The following is a 19,645-nucleotide window of genomic DNA, read 5'->3' as shown; positions in this document are numbered from 1 at the left end:
AAATAGTAATTAGTCATTCACGTTAAAAGGTGTTCATGAAAAAAACAAATTTTAAAGTCTAACTAAAAAAATCCCTTTCCTTTTGAAATAGTGAACTTTAACTCTCTTGACTCTTGTGATTTCATCACTTAATTACAGGTTTCAGAGTAGGAGTCGTGTTAATCTGTATTTGCAAAAAGAAAAGGAGTACTAGTGGCACCTTAGAGACTAACCAATTTATTTGAGCATAAGCTTTCGTGAGCTACAGCTCACTTCATTGGATGCATTCAGTGGAAAATTTTAGTGGTATTTTCCACTGAATGCATCCAATGAAGTGAGCTGTAGCTCACGAAAGCTCATGCTCAGATAAATTGTTTAGTCTCTAAGGTGCCACTAGTACTCCTTTTCTTATCACTTAATTAGTTCTTCAGACACTGTAGAGTCTTCCGGCTAAGATAAGATCTGAATTCCTAACTTAAAAAGAAAAAAGCAGGAGGAAAAACATTGTAAACAATACAGAAAAAAGAAAGTACAAGACTAATTATTTTCTTTTGCACATTATCTTTAAATCTCTGTTTATGTGGAACCAGTGATGCATTATCTGACATAATTGGCGGCAGGGTGTGTTAGCATTTCCAATATATACTTTCAATTTCAGGGGTCTTTTAAATTCGCTGTAGAATTTTTGACTCTGAAGATCCGTATTGAAGTAACTACTCTGAAAAGTGATTTTCTGAAAGTGGTATCATTGGGTCTCAGTGGCTTCTAGCGCACAGCTGTAGTCTTTTATTTCTTTCCTAACTGCCAGCTCTGCAAAACTAACGTGGAATTTAAAAGTCAAGCTGTTTATTTTTTTTTCTCGCTTATGCATCACCAACAAAGATTCTACAATCAGAACAATCTGTTGATGCAAAAAGAAAAGGAGTACTTGTGGCACCTTAGAGACTAACCAATTTATCTGAGCATAAGCTTTCGTGAGCTACAGCTCACTTCATCGGAATAGTTGAAGTTTCGGGAAACAAAACAAATATATATATATTTTTTTAATTTTGAGTAATACACTAGAGGTATTTGTCAGTGACAGTGGCTCACCCCCTCAGTGTGGATGACCAGGGAAATACACAGAACAATAAACAGAAGAATATATACAACTTTAAAAATTAATAAGGTCTTTGGTATAAAGAAAAGGACATATGAGTCTAAAGTAAAAAGACTGGCTAACCTAGTGAGGTGGGCTTTAAACTAGGTTAGAAGGGTCAGGTGACCAAAGCCCACAGGTAAGTCTATAGCTCAGTGGTTTGAGCATTGGCCTGCTAAACCCAGGGTTGTGAGTTCAATCCTTGAGGGGGCCATTTGGGATCTGGGGCAAAAATTGGGGGGGATTGGCCTTGCTTTGAGCAGGGGGTTGGACTAGATGACCTTCTGAGGTCCCTTCCAACCCTGATATTTTATGATCTATGATCTGTGAAACCTAGGAGAAGGTTTGGAATTTGGGGGGGAGCATGGGCTGTTATAGCAGGGATAAAGGAGAGACAAGACAGAATGGGGCGGGAGGGGGGAAATCAAATCAGTATTTTAGATGTCTGTATACTAATGCTAGAAGTATGGGGAATAAGCAGGAAGAACTCAGAATGTTCGTAAATAAGCACAACTATGACATAGTTGGCATCAGAGAGACCTGGTGGGATAATATGCATGACTGGAATATTGGTATAGAAGGGTACAGTTTGCTCAGGAAGGACTGGCAGGAGAAAAAAGGGAGGAGCTGTTGCCTTATATATTAAAAATGTATATACTTGGACTGAGGTTAAGATGGAAATAGGAGACAGACTTGTTGAATGTCTCTGTGTAAGGATAAAAGGGGTGAAGAAACAAGGGTGATGTCCCGGTAGGGATCTACTACAGACCACCTAACCACCTACGACACTTGTTTCGTCTACAATGTGCAGGGAGAACAGCACACATCACATGCTGAGCCTCAGCCAATCACTGATTTTACTGTTCAAGCTTTCTGATTGGCTCCCGTCCCCGGGCTCAGCCAATCAAAAACAAGCGGCAAGGCTACCTGGCAACAAGCTAGCCTGGCCGAGGAAGCCAATCAAACAAGAAGAGACTGCAAGGGACCCCCTTCCAGCTCCATTCATTATAACATGACCACAAAGTTATTTACAAGCAACTCGGTAAATAGCAAGCCCAGTTCTGCATAGTATGTTGTTGGCATTCTGAGCAGCTGCCTGGCTGGCTGTCTGCCCAGCCTGTCTCCCAACACTGAAGGCATTGCATCTGTGAATAGGGGCATATCCAACACTTACAGCTGCTACAGAGAAATTTACAAGGAGAAGAGGGAACATCTGTCCAAACTTCCTTGGACACTTTAAGACTGCAAGAAGACTCCAGAGAAACCTGCAGCCCAGGCTTCAGAGAAGCCCCCAGCCAAAAGCCCTTCAAAAAGTTCTGGAAAGTCAAAGCATATGTGATTAGTCATCTATAATTCATTTAGTACACATTATTATGGGTTATTGTGGTGAAAATAGTGCATCAAGCCTTGGTTCAGGAACCAGTCCCCCCTTTAAAACCATTGATTCCTATGGGAAAAGCAGTTTCGACTTACATTTCAACTTACAACGCAATTCTGAGGAACGAATTGTTTTGTAAGTCTGAGATTCCCTGTACGACGTCCCCGCCAGAGGGGTAGACTTCCTCTTCTCCGACTGGCCTCCTAATTCCTTTGTGGTCGACGCCGCTAATCAACGCGGAAAACAACAACAGTTTAGGTCAGTGGTCTCCAACCTTTTTACGCCCAAGATCACTTTTTGAATCTAAGGGCAACCCAAGATCTAACCCGCCCCTTCCCCATAGCCCCACACCCTCCATCTCTCCCCCCCACTCCACCTCGGTCGCTCACTCTCCCCCACCCTCACTCACTTTCACCAGGCTGGGGCAAGGGGTTGGGGTTCAGGAGCAGGTGCGGGCTCTTGGCTGGGGCCGAGGGGTTCGCAGTGTGGGAGGGGGCTCTGGGCTGAGCCTGGGGCAGGGGGCTGGGGTGGAGGAGGGGGTGAGGGGTGCAAGCTCTAGGAGGGTGTTTGGGTGCAGGAGGGAGCTCCGGGCTGGGACACAGTGTTAGGGTGCAGGAGAGGGTACAGGGTGCTGGCTCTGGGAGGAGGGTCAGGGCTGGGGCAGGGTGTTGGAGTGCAGGAGGAGGTATGGGGTGCTGGCTCTGGGAGAGGGCAGGGGTAGGGGGTTGGGGGACAGGATGGGGGGCAGGGTACTAGCTCTGGGAAGGGTTGCAGGGGTGGAGCTTGGGGTGCAGGAGTGGGTTCAGGGTGCAAAAGGGGGCATGGGGTGCTGCCTCTGGGAGGGGGCTCAGGGTGAGATTTGGGGTGCAGAAGGGGGTTTGGGATGCTGGCTCCAGGAGAGGGCTCAAGGATGGAGGTTGGGGTGCGGCCTTCTGCCAGGCAGCACTTACCTCTGGCGGCTCCTGGTTGGTGGTGGGCGCAGCAAGGCCAAGGCAGGCTCCCTGCTTACCCTGGCCCCACACCGCTCCCCAAAGGGGCCAACGCGCACCTGGGGGACGTGGCTCCGTGCACTGCAAGCACTGCCCCTGCAGCTTTCCCAGCCAATGGGAACTGCGGGGGCGGTGCTTGCAGGCAGGAGCAGTGTGTGGAGGGAGAACCCCAGCTGCGGGGTGGTGCTGGCCACTTTTGGGAGCAGTGTAGGGCCGGGGTAGGCAGGGAGTCTGCCTTAGCAGCAGCCGCAGTACACTGCCGGAGATCACGATCAACTGGGAGATCCTCTAAGATCTACCAGTCGAGTGCGATTGACTGGTTGGTGATCACAGGTTTAGATCGACCCCACAGGACAAGGAACCCACAAGGATCGACCTCTTCAGACAAAAAGTTTACTCCTTGGTGACGCTACAATTTAGATTTCAGAGCGGTAGCCGTGTTAGTCTGTATCAACAAAAACGATGAGGAGTCACCTTGTGGCACCCTAGAGACTAACAAATTTATTTGAGCATAAGCTTTCGTGGGCTAAAACCCACTTCATCAGATGCATGGAGTGAAAAATACAGTAAGCAAATAAATTTCTCTAAGGTGCCACAAGGACTCCTTGTTGTTTTTACAATTCAGAGTCACCAACTATTCTGCTTTATTAGCTAAATATGGTTATGATAAATATGATGAGCTCTTTCACTGAGGAACTTCCAGAAGAGAAACCAGCACATTTTTAGGTTATTCTAAATGAGAGCCAACTTGTTGCTTGAACAGCCCTCGAAGCATCCTGGGACGTAGCAGATACGACAGCTATAACCATGGCCACAGCCATGGTTATGCAGCGAGCACCCTGGTTACAATCCTTTGGCATACCTGAAGAACTCCAAACCAAAGCCAAAAACCTACTTTTCGACCGAGAGAAACTATTTTAAACCAAGACGGATAAGGTGCTCCACTTGATGAAAGATTCTAGAGCCACTCTTCGCACTTTGGGGATCTACACTCCACCTGCAAAGAGAAGATGCAAAAGTCAAAAACTGTTGAGGGAGGGCCACCCAGAACACAGCCAACAGGAGCAGAGAAAAGCTCCAGTTTTTGCAAAGATGATAATGTTGGCAGCGACCGAGACCACCTCAGTCTCAACCCTTGACATCTCAAACAGCTGCACCCAAACAACAATTTTGAAGTTTTTGTCTAGGGTCTGAACAACCTCCTTCACCCAATCTGTCCCCATGCTTTGGTCGTCGCCTTCGCCCATTCTACCATATCTGTGCATCAATAACCACGGACCAATGGGTGTTAGAGATTGTTCAGTCAGGCTATACCATCCATTTGGGGACGGGATAGCTCAGTGGGTTGAGCATCGGCCTGCTAAACCCAGGGTTGTGAGTTCAATCCTTGAGGGGGCCATTTAGGGATCTGGGGCAAAAATTGGGGATTGGTCCTGCTTTGAGCAGGGGGTTGGACTAGATGATCTCCTGAGGTCCCTTCCAACCCTGATATTCTATGATTCTATGATCCCTTTTACCTCCCGCCCACCTACCCTACCCCCATCCCTGTCCATCTTCAGGGACCCTTCTCACAAGCACCTGTTACGACAAGAAGTTGATCATGTTCTACTACTAGGTGCAGTAGAACATGTGCCTTCGCAATACGTGGGGAAGGGGTTTTACTTACACTACTTCCTGACCCAGAAGAAGCATAGGGGATGGAGACCTATGCTGGACCTCAGGAAGCTCAACAAGTTTGTACGAGCTCAAAAGTTCAAGGTAGTCATACTGAGTACGATACTTCCAGCACTGCAAAAGGGGGACTGGTTTTCAGCCCTCGACCTCCAAGATGTTATTTTTCATATTACTATAGAATCATAGACTATCAGGGTTGGAAGGGACCTCAGGAGGTCATCTAGTCCAACCCCCTGCTCGAAGCAGGACGGATCCCCAATTAAATCATCCCAGCCAGGGCTTTGTCAAGCCTGACCTTAAAAACCTCTAAGGAAGGAGATTCTACCACCTCCCTAGGTAACGCATTCCAGTGTTTCACCACCCTCCTAGTGAAAAAGTTTTTCCTAATATCCAACCTAAACCTCCCCCACTGCAACTTGAGACCATTGCTTCTTGTTCTGTCATCTGCTACGACTGAGAACAGTCTAGAGCCATCCTCTTTGGAACCCCCTTTCAGGTAGTTGAAAGCAGATATCAAATCACCCCTCATTCTTGTCTTCCGTAGACTAAACATCCCCAGTTGCCTCAACCTCTCTTCATAAGTCATGTGTTCCAGTCCCCTAATCATGTTTGTTGCCCTCTGCTAGACTCTTTCTAATTTTTCCACATCCTTCTTGTAGTGTGGGGTCCAAAACTGGACACAGTATTCCAGATGAGGCCTCACCAGTGTCGAATAGAGGGGAACGATCACGTCCCTCGATCTGCTGGCAGTGCCCCTACTTATACATCCCAAAATGCCATTGGCCTTCTTGGCAACATGGGCACACTGTTGACTCATATCCAGCTTCTCGTCCACTGTATCCCCTAGGTCCTTTTCTGCAGAACTGCTGCCGAGCCATTCGGTCCCTAGTCTGTAGCGGTGCATGGGATTCTTCCGTCCTAAGTGCAGGACTCTGCACTTGTTCTTGTTGAACTTCATCAGATTTCTTTTGGCCCAATCCTCCAATTTGTCAAGGTCCCACTGTATCCTGTCCCTACCCTCCAGCGTATTTACCTCTCCTCCCAGTTTAGTGTCATTTGCAAACTTGCTGAGGGTGCAATCCACACCATCCTCCAGATCATTTATGAAGATATTGAACAGAACCGGCCCCAGGACCGAAACTTGGGGCAGTCCACTTGATACCGCTGCCAACTAGACATGGAGCCATTGATCACTACCCGTTGAGCCCGACAATCTAGCCAGCTTTCTATCCACCTTATAGTCCATTCATCCAGCCCATACTTCTTTAACTTGCTGGCAAGAATACCGTGGGAGACCGTGTCAAAAGCTTTGCTAAAGTCAAGGAACAATACGTCCACTGCTTTTCCTTCATCCACAGAGCCAGTTATCTCGTCATAGAAGGCAATTAGATTAGTCAGGCATGACTTGCCCTTGGTGAATCCATGCTGACTGTTCCTGATTACTTTCCTCTCCTCTAAGTGCTTCAGAATTGATTCCTTGAGGACCTGCTCCATGATTTTTCCAGGGACTGAGGTGAGGCTGACTGGCCTGTAGTTCCCCGGATCCTCCTCCTTCCCTTTTTTAAAGATGGGCACTACATTAGCCTTTTTCCAGTATTCTGGAACCTCCCCCGATCGCCATGAGTTTTCAAAGATAATGGCCAATGGCTCTGCAGTCACATCCGCCAACTCCTTTTGCACTCTCGGATGCAACACATCTGGCCCCATGGACTTGTGCTTATCATAGAATCATAGAATATAAGGGTTGGAAGGGACCCCAGAAGGTCATCTAGTCCAACCCCCTGCTCGAAGCAGGACCAATTCCCAGTTAAATCATCCCAGCCAGGGCTTTGTCAAGCCTGACCTTAAAAACCTCTAAGGAAGGAGATTCTACCACCTCCCTAGGTAACGCATTCCAGTGTTTCACCACCGTCTTAGTGAAAAAGTTTTTCCTAATATCCAAAATCCAGTTTTTCTAAATAGTCCCGAACCACTTCTTCCTTCACAGAGGGCTGGCCACCTCCTCCCCATGCTGTGCTGCCCAGTGCAGTAGTCTGGGAGCTGACTTTGTTCGCGAAGACAGAGACCAAAAAAGCATTGAGTACTTTAGCTTTTTCCACATCCTCTGTCACTAGGTTGCCTCCCTCATTCAGTAAGGGGCCCATACTTTCCTTGACTTTCTTCTTGTTGCTAACATACCTGAAGAAACCTTTCTTGTTACTCTTAACATCTCTTGCTAGCTGCAACTCCAGGTGTGATTTGGCCTTCCTGATTTCACTCCTGCGTGCCCGAGCAATATTTTTATACTCTTCCCTGGTCATTTGTCCAATTTTCCACTTCTTGTAAGCTTCTTCTTTGTATTTAAGATCAGCAAGTATTTCACTGTTAAGCCGAGCCGGTCGCCTGCTATATTTACTATTCTTTCCACACATCGGGATGGTTCGTCCCTGTAACCTCAATAAGGATTCTTTAAAATACAGCCAGCTCTCAGATAATACACCCTGCTCACAGAGAATACCTGCGGTTCACAGTAGGACAAGAACACGTCCAGTACAGAGCACTACCATTCAGCCTAGCCGCTGCACCAAGGCTTTTCTTGAAAACCGTCCTGGTAGTAGCAGCACATCTACGCAAACAAGGGATATTGCTCTTCCCATACCTGGACCATCGGCTTCTCAAAGGCCCAACTTGGCAAGAAGCACTGGACACAGTCCAGACAACGATCACCCTATTCAGGGATCTAGGGCTACAGAAAAATAAAAGAATCTACCCTAATCCCTGTTCGACAGCTGGACTTCATTGGGGCACATCTCAACACCATAGAGGCCAAAGCATCCCTACCACAGCACAGATTCACAACACTGATAAACCATATCTCAGAGGTCAGAGTCAGCCCCCAAACACTGGCCTATACACGTCTGCAACTGCTCAGACACATAGTAGCCACAGTGTTTGTGGTGCAATAGCAAGACCACATATGCGTTGCCTACAGGTCTGTTGACCTCTTGATTTGTAACATGGCAGTTCTCAGCTAGCAACTCCCCGTACAGTGGTTTTAAAAATAATTTTATTAGAAAATAAAAGCTCTCTCCAGTTTTTAACCTTCTGCCATTATAAACATTATCCAAATTAAAAAGAACAGGAATACTTTTGGCACCTTAGAGACTAACCAATTTATTAGAGCATAAGCTTTCGTGGGCTACAGCCCACTTCATCGGATGCATAGAATGGAACATATAGTAAGAAGATAGATAGATAGATATATACACGCACACATATACAGATAAGTTGGAAGTTACCATACAAACTGTGAGAGGGTAATTAGTTAAGATAAGCTATTATCAGCAACAGAAAAGCTTCAAAAACAGACTCCAAGGAGAAACTGCTGAGCTTGAATTAATATGCAAACTAGATACCACTAACTTGGGTTTGAATAGAGGCTGGGAGTGGCTGGGTCATTACACATATTGAATCTATTCCCCCCCCCCCCCCCCCAAAGTATCCTCACACCTTCTTGTCAATTGTCTAAATGGGCCATCTTGATTATCACTACAAAAGTTTTTTTTCTCCTGCTGATAATAGCTCATCTTAACTAATTAGCCTCTTACAGTTTGTATGGTAACTTCCAAGTTATCTGTATGTATATATATATCTTCTTATTATATGTTCCATCCTATGCATCCGATGAAGTGGGCTATAGCCCATGAAAGCTTATGCTCAAATAATTTGGTTAGTCTCTCAGGTGCCACAAGTCCTCCTGTTCTTTTTGCAGATACAGACTAACACGGCTGCTACTCTGAAACCTGTCATTATCCAAATTGCCACTGACTTCAAGGGTACAGGATCACAGCATTAAGGTTTTTCAAAATACTGAAAAGTAAATCATTCTACTTTAGGATCATTTAGCTGTTTTGAAGATAAAACTAGATTGCATAGTGACTTTGTGCATCATTTATGACTCTGTTTTGAATAAGCAGAAGTAGATTTGGCTTCATTTCTGGAGTGATGAAGCAGTTAATATGAACAAAATTGGATTGGAATGTGAGTTCTAATACCTTGTCTCATTCCTTTACAGGGGAGTGAAAGATGTACTGAAAAAGAGGTTGAAGAACTACTATAAGAAGCAGAAGCTGATGCAGGAGCCCAGTAATGGAGACAGTTACTATGATTACATCTGTGTTATTGACTTTGAAGCAACCTGTGAAGAGGACAATCAGCCTGAATTTACACATGAAATAATTGAATTTCCTATTGTTTTATTAAATACTCGTACCCTAGAAATAGTAAGTGACCTACTTGCTTTGCCTCCTGTGCTCATTGCTTCAAAGAGTAGGAACTGATCAGTTTTTAAATAGTTACAGAACTTGGAGTTTAAAGGGACACAGCTAACATGAAATATAGCCAGTTTTTCTTTATTTAAAAGAGAGAGCGTCAGGAATGATATTTGCTTCTGCATTTTTTATTTTTTATTTTTTTTAAAAAGACCAGATTTGAAGTTGACCATGTTCCTTAAACAATTATACTTTGCATTTTTATATCTGGGTAATGAATTCACTACTTGGTGGTTCTGCCCTTGTTTGGTTTCCCATTTTTAAAATGTCTGTTTTTCTCCAAAGTCCACGGAAACAGGAGAAACAGTGCTCTCAAATGCATAAAATAATTTTTTTTCTTTTTTTCTCCTTAATCGTTTTTTTTTTCTTTACCCAGTTATGGTAATCTTGGAGCTAGTCTATATTAGAAAACTTGTACTATTTGTAATTAAGTCAATTTAATATCAATCTAGTTTCACCACTGCACATTTTCTAAAATGGATGAGGTCTTAATTGTATGCTGAAAATTGTAGGCAGAAATGTGACTTAAGTAAATGTTGCTGTATCTTTGTGTATACCTCTGTCCAGTTCAACCAATAGTCATTTAGAATAGAGTCCTCAAAATCTTCCCATGTTGACAACGTCCCTTAAGATCTTCTCTATCTTCAGAGAGACAAAACTAGAATAATACCTGGTGGTGTATATGGTGGTCTAGATCCTCAGAGTGATGTTCACTTAGCTACCGGATAGGATTGTATGCAGTTTAGTTAATAGTTCCTCATCTATAAAATAGGGATACTTAAAACAGATTAAGGGACTTGCTGAAGGCCTCACTGCCAATCAGAGCTAGGTTTAGGAGCCAGGAGTTCTTGGCTTCCGGCCCTGAGCTCAGTTCATTACACCAACTCCAAGATAGGCAGCATGTTCCTAAACATGGAGTTTTCTCCAGTTTGACTTTCTTATAGCGCTGGTCAGAGATTAATCAGTAGTGTTATGTCTTCACTGCAGAGTTAACTCAGATAATCAGCACCCAGGTTAGCTTAGCCTGAGTATAAGCAGCAACACTGCAAAGCCACACCTTCATTCAAAGCTATACCTTCATTAGTGCTGCACTAACTGGGGTCCCATTTTTCTTTATGCTGTAGTAAGTTGAGCTGATCTGATTCTTTCCCAGTGAATTGTGGGAGAACTTCTTTCCTTTTGGGCACACAAGTGGAATGTGGGGAAGGCACTGGAGTATTAACAACGTTTTAATGGTTTAGCCTGCATTCTCACTGCAAAGTGGGTGGGTTACAAACCCAAATGAAATCCTCACTCCATCTTTAGCATGTACCCCAGGATGAGCCAACCAGTTCAGGTTGAAAGCACCATTAATTTTGGGTCAGAAGTCTTTGTGTGTGGATGGACTCTGGATGAGGAGTAACACCTGAGTAAGAGCCCAGGTTCACTCTGCAGTGAAGGCAAATGTTTGTTACCCTGTTGGGACCCCAGTGCATAATCTCTAAGGCCTGGACTACACTTAAAACCTTAGCTGCTATAGCTGTGTTGTTACAGGTATGATTTTATTTATTTATTTTTACAACATAGCTGCCAGTAAAACTCTAATAAATATTCAGTTATACTGGTATGAGCTTTCTTATACTGAGAGAATTGTATCCACACTAAAGAGTATTTTGGTGTAGCTAACTGGTATAACTACACCAGCAAAACTGGCTAGCGTTGGTAAGGTGGTCTACTTCATATGGCCCTACAGAAGTTAGTTGTAGCCAAAGATTAACTTTTGGGCCTTCCATTTGATGGTGTGCGAAAGAGAAAGGATCATGCGGTTAGCAACATGATGAAACCCAGCGTATATATGCATCTCAGCTGATAGATATATCAGGAAGCTTTAGGAACAGAGGTCATCCAACAATCAAATCATATCACATCAGAGTGCAGCCCATGGCTTCCCTGTAACTTCAGTTGATGAAGGAAAACAAGCAACTCCTAGTCATCTATCAAAGATGACGCGTGGAAGAAAATATATTTATGTGGATTTTATTTTTGATAAATGGTTTTTACCTTGGAACAGTATATCAGAAAATTTTTGTAGTCATTTATTAATTGCATTATTGCAGTCCCATTTATTTGGTAAACTTCAAATGATGGACAATGGCTAATAAAGAGGGCTCAAATATGAATATTATCTGGCTGTTTGCTAGTTAACCATTCTTTTCAGGCACAAGGCTAAAATCCTATGAAATCTGACTTGTGATTGTATGTTTCTCCATGTCACTGTAAAACATTTGACTTTTTTATCTCCTCTTGTAGGAGGATACCTTTCAACAGTATGTGAAACCAGAGATTAATCCCCAGCTTTCAAACTTCTGCATCAATCTGACAGGAATCACTCAGGTAACATCTTCAATATCTATGAGTCCAGATACAGGTATGAATGAAAAGGTTACATTTTGTCAAGGTTTTTAGACTTAAGTTTCAGTGATTGATTTTAGGGCTTACCGGTACTTTCCTGATTTTTTTCCCCTCCCTTCTCCGTCTCACCACTTAATTTCTTTCTGAATCAGTCCTTCAAACAGCAAAGTTGGGAGCTCAGAGGAGAAGCACAGATTTATTCCAAGTCCAAATATATGCAAACCTGTGCAGATAGCCCAAGGATTACATGACTGTTAAGAATTAAATCTTCGCTCTTTTTGCTTGAAGATTGGTTTTTAAAAGAGTTATACTTAGGGGAATTGGAAATGGAGACTTACAAGAATAATACAGCTTTTAAAGTAAGTACAGTTTAAGGCCTAAAACCCTTAAAGTCCTTAGTAGTTTTCTTAGGCCTTGTCTACACTGCCACCTTATAGCGGTGAAACTTTCTCGCTCAGGGTGTGAAAAAACACCCCCCCGAGTGATGCAAGTTTCAGCGCTGTACAGTGGCAGTGTAGACAGTGCACCAGCACTGGTAGCTACTCCCCTCATGGGGGTGGGTTGGTTTTTTTTCACAGCACTGGGAGTGCTCTCTCCCAGCCCTGGTGCTGCGACTACACAGCCATGTTAAAGCCAAGAACTCATCATATTTTGACTAGTTTGGATTAGTTCAGGAATGATGTAATGAGCCAAGTTTCTCCACTTTACAAACCAGCTTAAAACTACTATGGACTGTTCTCAGTGTAGATGCTCAGTCTGTCTTTGGTGTATAGACTGAGGTATTGTTTCTGATTTCTGTGTTCAGACCTCATGAGTGTGTACATTGATGAACATCAAAACTTGCTGCACTCATAGTTGTGTTTTGGTTTTTGAAAGAAGGGAGTTTTCTGGTATCTGTTTTTACTTCCAACAATAAAGATTGTGCATTAGTGATAATTTCTTTCTAATGGCTGGACGTGGATCCTCTATAGCTGCCAGTTTCCTGCCAGCCCAAAGAATCTTAAATGGTTGCAAGATGAGTGGTAGTGGTTGTGGACTAGGAGACCCAGACTTCTGGGTTTTAGTTTAAGTTCTGTCACTGGCTAACTGCTTGACTTACTGCAAGTCACTTAAGTCCAGATTTTTAGAAGTATTGCAGTGTTGTTTTCAGTGTTGCAATGCCTAACTGATTTAGGAGCCTAAATTGACTGTCAATGGGATATAGGTTCCTAAGTGTCTAAATCACTTTAAAAAAAGACTTAGGCTGCTAAATCAACTAGGCATTTTAACAGTGAGTGCAGCAATGCCTCAGTATCTTTAAAAATCTGGGCTCTAAGGTCTGATTTTCATCCCCACCCTCCCCATAGGTGGTGGTAATTGGATCTGTGAGTACTTACCACCTATGAAAATCAGGCCCTTAAGCTCTCTTTGTCTCTGAAACTGGGATAATGCGTAGCCACCTCAGAGGGGTTTTGTGAGCCCCTCTTTTGTTTAAATGTTTTTAGTTTGTTGGAAGTATGTAGTGTTAGTTCCTGTTTAACTGTAATGTCTTACACTACACATTTTCTTTTAGAAAACGTACCTGACTTCTGTTTTTATGTATTCTCAGGACCACGTAGACAAAGCTGATGCATTTCCTCAGGTTCTACAAAATGTTGTAGAGTGGATGAGACAGAGAGAGCTGGGAACCAAGTATAGCTATACCATATTGACTGATGGGTATGTCTCGGAAAGCAGGGTGCAAATTTTATATAGTAACCTTTCAAATGCATTTTAAAACTGCAAAGCAATTCTTAGATTAATCAAAATGAAAGCTTTATACACTTTTCAAATCCTTAATAAAATTAACAAATATGAATACAAAATATAACATGCAGTATTGAGGTTGTGTAGTTAGATTAAAAGTCATGAAAATATGAAAGTTGATGTTCTAGAAGCAATGTTAATGTTGGTTACATAATACATCTTATGCTTTACATTACCATTACCTGTAATATGTGCTTATATTTAACTAGAAAACAGGAATAGAAAATGCTGTATACTACATTTTAGGAACAGTGGCCTAGTGAATAGAACACTGGAGTTGGACTCAGGAGACCAGCATTCAGTTCCTGGCTCTGCACGGAATGTTCTTATGCTAGTCAGTCTACCCTGTGCCTCAGCTTCCTAGCAATGATAGTTCCTTATTTCACAAGGATTTTGTGAGAATAAAATACATTAATAATTTTGAGGTGCTCAGGTACAATGGTGATGAGGACTCTATAAGTTTCTAGATAGATGTGCAATGTAGACAACATAACATTGGTCTTGGAATCTTCACTTCTGCATCTCATGGAGTCACATGTTTTGAGACCAGTAGGAACAATTATGATCATCTTGTCTGACCCGCACAGTGCAGGCCAGGGCACTACATCCAGTCAATTGTGTGTCTCTTTTTAACTGTGAAATTTTAACATTCTGTCAACTGCCTGTGCAATCTTTTTTTTTTTTTTTTTTTTAATGAGATAAGCAGGACAGGCAATTTTAAATGTTAAACTTAACATTATCCCAATCAGGCTTCATAGTGCACACCTTAGTGAGGTAAATGGTATCTGTCATGGGGTTCACTCTCTGCTGGAGGCGCCTCCTCCTGGCTATCCTCGGGATTAGCTCTGGCCAGGCATTGCACCTTCCTCTGGCAGGGGGGGTCTCATGTCCTCCTCTTATCCTATGGCTCTCTCACTCCAGGAATCTCAGCCTTCCGGCCATCTCATTATGTAGTTTCCTCTTCCAGAGAGGAGTGTAACAAAGTCTTTCCTGGACCAAATTGTCCCAGACAGTCCACTGTCCTCTGCCTGGTATTTGCCGCATCCCCAGTGGCTGGTAGGGGAACCTGGGCTATATCCGGTTAGCAGCCAAGTCTGCACTCCTATTCCTTGCTGCTATTCCCCTGCTTAAGTGAGGAGGGATGGACTGGATGATATCTTGAGGTTGCGTCTACTCTGATGATCTGTATAAGTGACAGCAAACTACCATGTGAATTACTGCAATAATTTAAGAAGCCAGGATGATTTTCAGTTCTGTAACATTCTGTGCTGTTCACATACCTTCCTGGCTTTCCCCCTCTTGGGATTTGCCAACTTCCCAACTCCCTCCACTCAGGGAGTGACTGCAGCCTACTTCCCTGCAGCTTCCTTCTGCTGCCAACTACCTGGCTTTATATAGGCCCCAGCTGTTCCTGTCCAGCTGAGCTTGCTTCCAATTAGTTCCCTGCTCCTTGGCTCCTCCTCCAGGTGCAGCCAGTGGAGTTAATTGGCCTGTCTGGCCATCTTAACCCCTTTCAGTCCTACGTGGGGTGGACACACCATCACAGTGTCCAAAATGAGCATGTTCTTATCTGGTAAACGTTTTCTGTTAGGCTGGGTTAACAAGGCAACGGTATATCTTATGTTGTGATCACTGTATCATTGTCCCGGAAGAAGATAAATAAATGTATTCTATGAAAGCATGTAATTTAGAGAAAAGAGTAAAGAACCCTTTCTCATGGGGTCAGCAAAATGCTTTTCTCTGCCAATGTCTTTTTCCTGTTCTGGGTATAAAGGTAGCCTTAAAATATATTTAAAAATGCTAATTTTCAGTGGGACACAATCTTTCTTTCCAAGTTAAATTGTCCCAGTAGCAGCCCCTTCCCCTTCTAGACCCCCCTGTGTTATCCTAGAAGAATGTGCAAGGTACTAAAATCTTAGACCCCAAATAAGCTCAGCCCTCTCTGTGACATCATAATCTATGATTCTATGATTATGATGTCACAGAGAGGGCTGAGCTTATTTGTGGTCTAAGATTTTAGTAGGTGCCAGTGTTTTGCTCAGTAGTTGACTTCTTTTCAGTAACTTAACGTTATTTTTATCTCCAAACCAAGAACAGGAATGGAAACATAATGGAAGTTTTTCACTAACTTTAAATGTAGTGTGTGCTGAGGAGGCTCCTACAACAGAATATTTACTTTTCATCCACAAATCTGACAGATTTAGAACTTAGTTGGGGAACTGGCCCTATTGATTTAAAAAAAAACTTTGGGATCTTGAATGGTCACCTGTCATCAAATCAGTTTCATTACTTAATTCAGGAAAGTAACCTTTATAGGTTCAAATGTGTTCCTGAAGTGACTTTCACTCAAGGGGAGAAGATACAACAGGATTCCTTATCAGTCAGCTGTGTAGGTGGAAAACACACTTTTTGGGATGGATGTGCATGAGATTGGAAGGGTGACTGGCTTCAGAATGCAGAGTTGGAAATGCCTGGGGCCATGTCTACATCCTACATGAGTGAGAATAAGGTCCTAAAAAAAGAGTGCTTGCTTTAATGTCTGGAGTTGACTGGAGACAGTAGCCAACAAGTCCCTCTCTTTTGCTGATGTTGTTTATTACGAGTGATAAAATTTTTCTCATGCACTGTCTTTTCCCTCCTGTCCATTGTCCCAAAGAAAAGACAAGGAAAACTTGTGCTACAAGTTTGCTATGTTGAAAATGTTTCATATAATTGTCTCTTTTGCTCCCATTTAAGATTTGCTGTTAAAGTTTTGTCTTTACTTTTTCTCTCTCTCCTGCTTTTTCCCCCCAAGGTCTTGGGATATGAGTAAATTTCTGAATATCCAGTGCCGTATCAGCCGTATCAAATATCCCCCTTTTGCCAAAAAGTGGATCAACATTCGCAAATCCTATGGAAACTTCTACAAGGTTTGAATTGATTGCAGATTCTCTGGGGAAAAATCAGTCTAAAGTTGGAATAAGTGAAGTCTTGCACACATATTTATGAAAATTATTTTTGTACTGTCCAGGGTCAAGCTGTAAGACCTTCCAGTTTGTATAATTTCAGTAGCATTTATTTAGGTCACAGGGCCTTAACAAAATGCTAATTTTGAGCACCCACAGCCTCTGTTGAATTCTTGAACATGAGAACACTGCTTAGGTGCTTAAATAAAGATATAAGACTTTAACTTTAGTGTCCTATCTTTGAAAATCGTGGCTCATGTTTTCACTGTTGTAACTTGAAGCAATCTTTTGTATAGCTGTGTAGCTCTACCACACTGGAACTAGTTCACCCAGATGTGATCATGTTTAGTATTACTGTAGCAATTACTGCTGTACGTCTTCAAAAACCATACACTACAAAGAGCTAATCTCACAATTCGTATGTGAATTTTAGTAGCTAAGCAGCATTATCCCCATTTTCTGAGACACAGTATCACGGGGGGCATGGGGAGGAAAGAGAGATTGCAAACTTGCCTAAAGTTGCAACAGATTATGCAGAGCTAGGATTAAAATCAGGAATATTTATCTCATTTACTGCTAGACCATGCTGCTGCTTTTTATCCTGATGGAGCTTAAGCTGCTATACTTGATCCTTTGAGGAGCTAATGAGCTCTGAGTTTAGCAGCCTGGTTAGGCTGTACAAATCAGAATGGGGCCTGGCTTACCATCTGATTCCGACATGGCAGTGAAACTACTAGATTATGTAAAAGCCACTGTAAATCAATTTTGGAATTAATTCATCATTTCCACACAATTTCTTATCCAAAGAGGCTGCGGTGTTGAAGATCATTTCAAGCTTTTTTATAATCTCTTCCAAACTCCTCTTGAACATATCTAAAATAGTAGAAGGTAGTAAAGATGTTATAATTAATGTTATGTTAAAAGTGTAATGGGTAACTTACTCTAATTTTCAGGGAGACAACTGGATCTCGTATCTTACCTTTTTAATTGAACTGGCATAGTACTACATCATTGTGAAAGGGAAATATCCCACAACTTGCATGTATGATTTTTTTTATCCCTTTGAGGAATTATCTATGTAACTGTCACTATCAGAGTTGCTTGTTGCCAGGTTTTGGCAAATACACAGAACACTGATAATGCTGGTGCTAAGTGGAAGGGCATCTATCTTCCAGTGCCCTGTACTTTGCAGGATTTTTTTTAAAGACCAAATTTCACGTTTTAAAGAAAATTAAGAATATTACGTATTTGCACTGCAGCAGTGTCATCTAGTAATTAGACAAGTGAAGGACTCGGAATCAGGACTCATGGTCTTCTGGGCTCTGTTGCTGGTGTGCCCTGTGCCTTGGACAAGTCACTTAAGCTTTGACTACACTAGGGAAATCTTTGCAAAAATTTCTCACCATTGCTAACACTGGTCACCAGCATTACTGATCACCCAAGTGTAGATGAGTCTCCAGTGTTTTGAAAATCTTCCCTCATGGTGCTTCTAACTCCCTTGGGCATTTTTGAGAATCTGCTCCATGTCAGTTACCTGCTGCTCTGAGCAGTGTCAGATAATACAGTGCTTGGAATACTGGTGGCAGTCTGTCTATCCATGTCTCCTACTGTTGCCACCACTGGAAAAACTGAACTAGAGTTGACAGTGGTGGGAAACTTCTGCAAAACTTTCCATAATCTAGACAGTACTCTTCTCTGTGTGTCTTTGTCCTCATCTGTAAAAAGTGGATACTCCTTTGCTAGGTCACAGAGATGTTCTGAGGTTTGATTGTGTGCAGAGTGCTTTGAGATATGAACCAAAAATGGCACAGCAGTGCTAGGTAGTCGTAGACCCACTGCAGTATGAGAACTTATATAGGATAATGTAGAGTGTTTCATGCTGAGATATTTTTTATCTGATTTCTTTAACATGGTTCATTTTCTTTGTCAGGTTCCCAGAAACCAGACCAAGCTAACAATCATGCTTGAAAAGCTGGGAATGAACTATGATGGGCGTCCTCATAGCGGACTTGATGACTCTAAGAACATTGCACGGATAGCTATACGTATGCTTCAGGATGGATGTGAGCTACGTGTGAATGAGAGAATGCATGGTGGGCAGCTAATGACTGTATCATCCTCTGCCCCAGTAGAGGGAGCTCCTGCTCCACAGATGCCCCGTTTTAGAAACTAGGCGTCGAAACATGCTGCATTATGGACCAATATTGAAGACTTAAGTTAGGAATTGTTAATAAATCTTATCACGTGGCCATTTCAGTGCACCAGTTCTGCAATACAAAATCTAAAAGCACCTTAAGCAACTATCTCTGTTAAAATAAATAGGGGAGCATATGAACCTTGTTAATTAAAACTTGTGCGACAGCACTTTTCATGCTGATAATATTTTTGTAAGTCATCTTGGAACCTTTTCATACAAGGTTGATGTATAGTATGCTGGCAGGATGTTCAGATTTCTTTTTTGTATGTGTGTAGAATAATTAATACAAAGTGTGGTTAGCCAGTGTGCCCTCTCCCTCTCCCGGCTTATAGGAAAGAGGATGGTTGTAGTAATGTTTAAAACACAGTGTGCTGCAATAGCTTTTAGCATCTTGACTACCCTTTGCACTTCCAGAAGAACTGTACAGTACCCTGATCAGACTGGCTTTATCTACTGTGCACATTTGATAGCAGCAGACAGCATTCTCTTTTTATGTAAGATAGGAAAGGTGGGGGCATTCTTTACTGTTTTAATTGCTGTTAGAGCATTGGAGAGGGGAGGGTCTTTTAAGGAATACAGTTGTCAGTTTCTGTCTCTAAAATAATTGAGTAGCGTTGGGTGTCAAAAAACTGCATTGAATAAAAAGCTTTCATACAGCTGTTGGGATTAATTGATTTTTTTAATGTACATATAATCTGTCTGTAAAAAGGTTTTAATCTTCAGAATTTCATGTACTTCCAGATAATGGGTCCGCTTATTTCTTCTCTTCTCATTCCAAATCAGATTAAGTGTAGTTGTTTAATCCATACCAGTCACCAGGGCTCTAAAGAAAGGGTAAAGTAAAAATACTTATAATATT

The 19,645-nt window shown here is 42.5% G+C and overlaps 1 protein-coding gene across 3 annotated transcripts in view; it reads left to right on the top strand.

Moving 5' to 3' along the window:
* Positions 1–19,442, top strand: part of ERI1 (exoribonuclease 1) — a 30,825-nt gene extending 11,383 nt beyond the window's left edge. For all 3 annotated transcript variants that reach the window (XM_048846846.2, XM_048846849.2, XM_075127417.1), the window contains exons 3-7: positions 9,213–9,420; positions 11,758–11,841; positions 13,448–13,557; positions 16,439–16,553; positions 18,520–19,442. In XM_048846846.2, the coding sequence (XP_048702803.1) occupies positions 9,213–9,420; positions 11,758–11,841; positions 13,448–13,557; positions 16,439–16,553; positions 18,520–18,762 (760 nt within the window). In that variant the 3' untranslated portion in view covers positions 18,763–19,442. The remainder of the gene's footprint in view (positions 1–9,212; positions 9,421–11,757; positions 11,842–13,447; positions 13,558–16,438; positions 16,554–18,519) is intronic.
* Positions 19,443–19,645: the final 203 nt, after the last annotated feature.

This window comes from Caretta caretta, chromosome 4 (assembly GCF_965140235.1).
Source record: "Caretta caretta isolate rCarCar2 chromosome 4, rCarCar1.hap1, whole genome shotgun sequence".
NCBI classification, from domain to species: domain Eukaryota; kingdom Metazoa; phylum Chordata; order Testudines; family Cheloniidae; genus Caretta; species Caretta caretta.
This window is presented reverse-complemented; position numbering and strand designations above follow the sequence as displayed.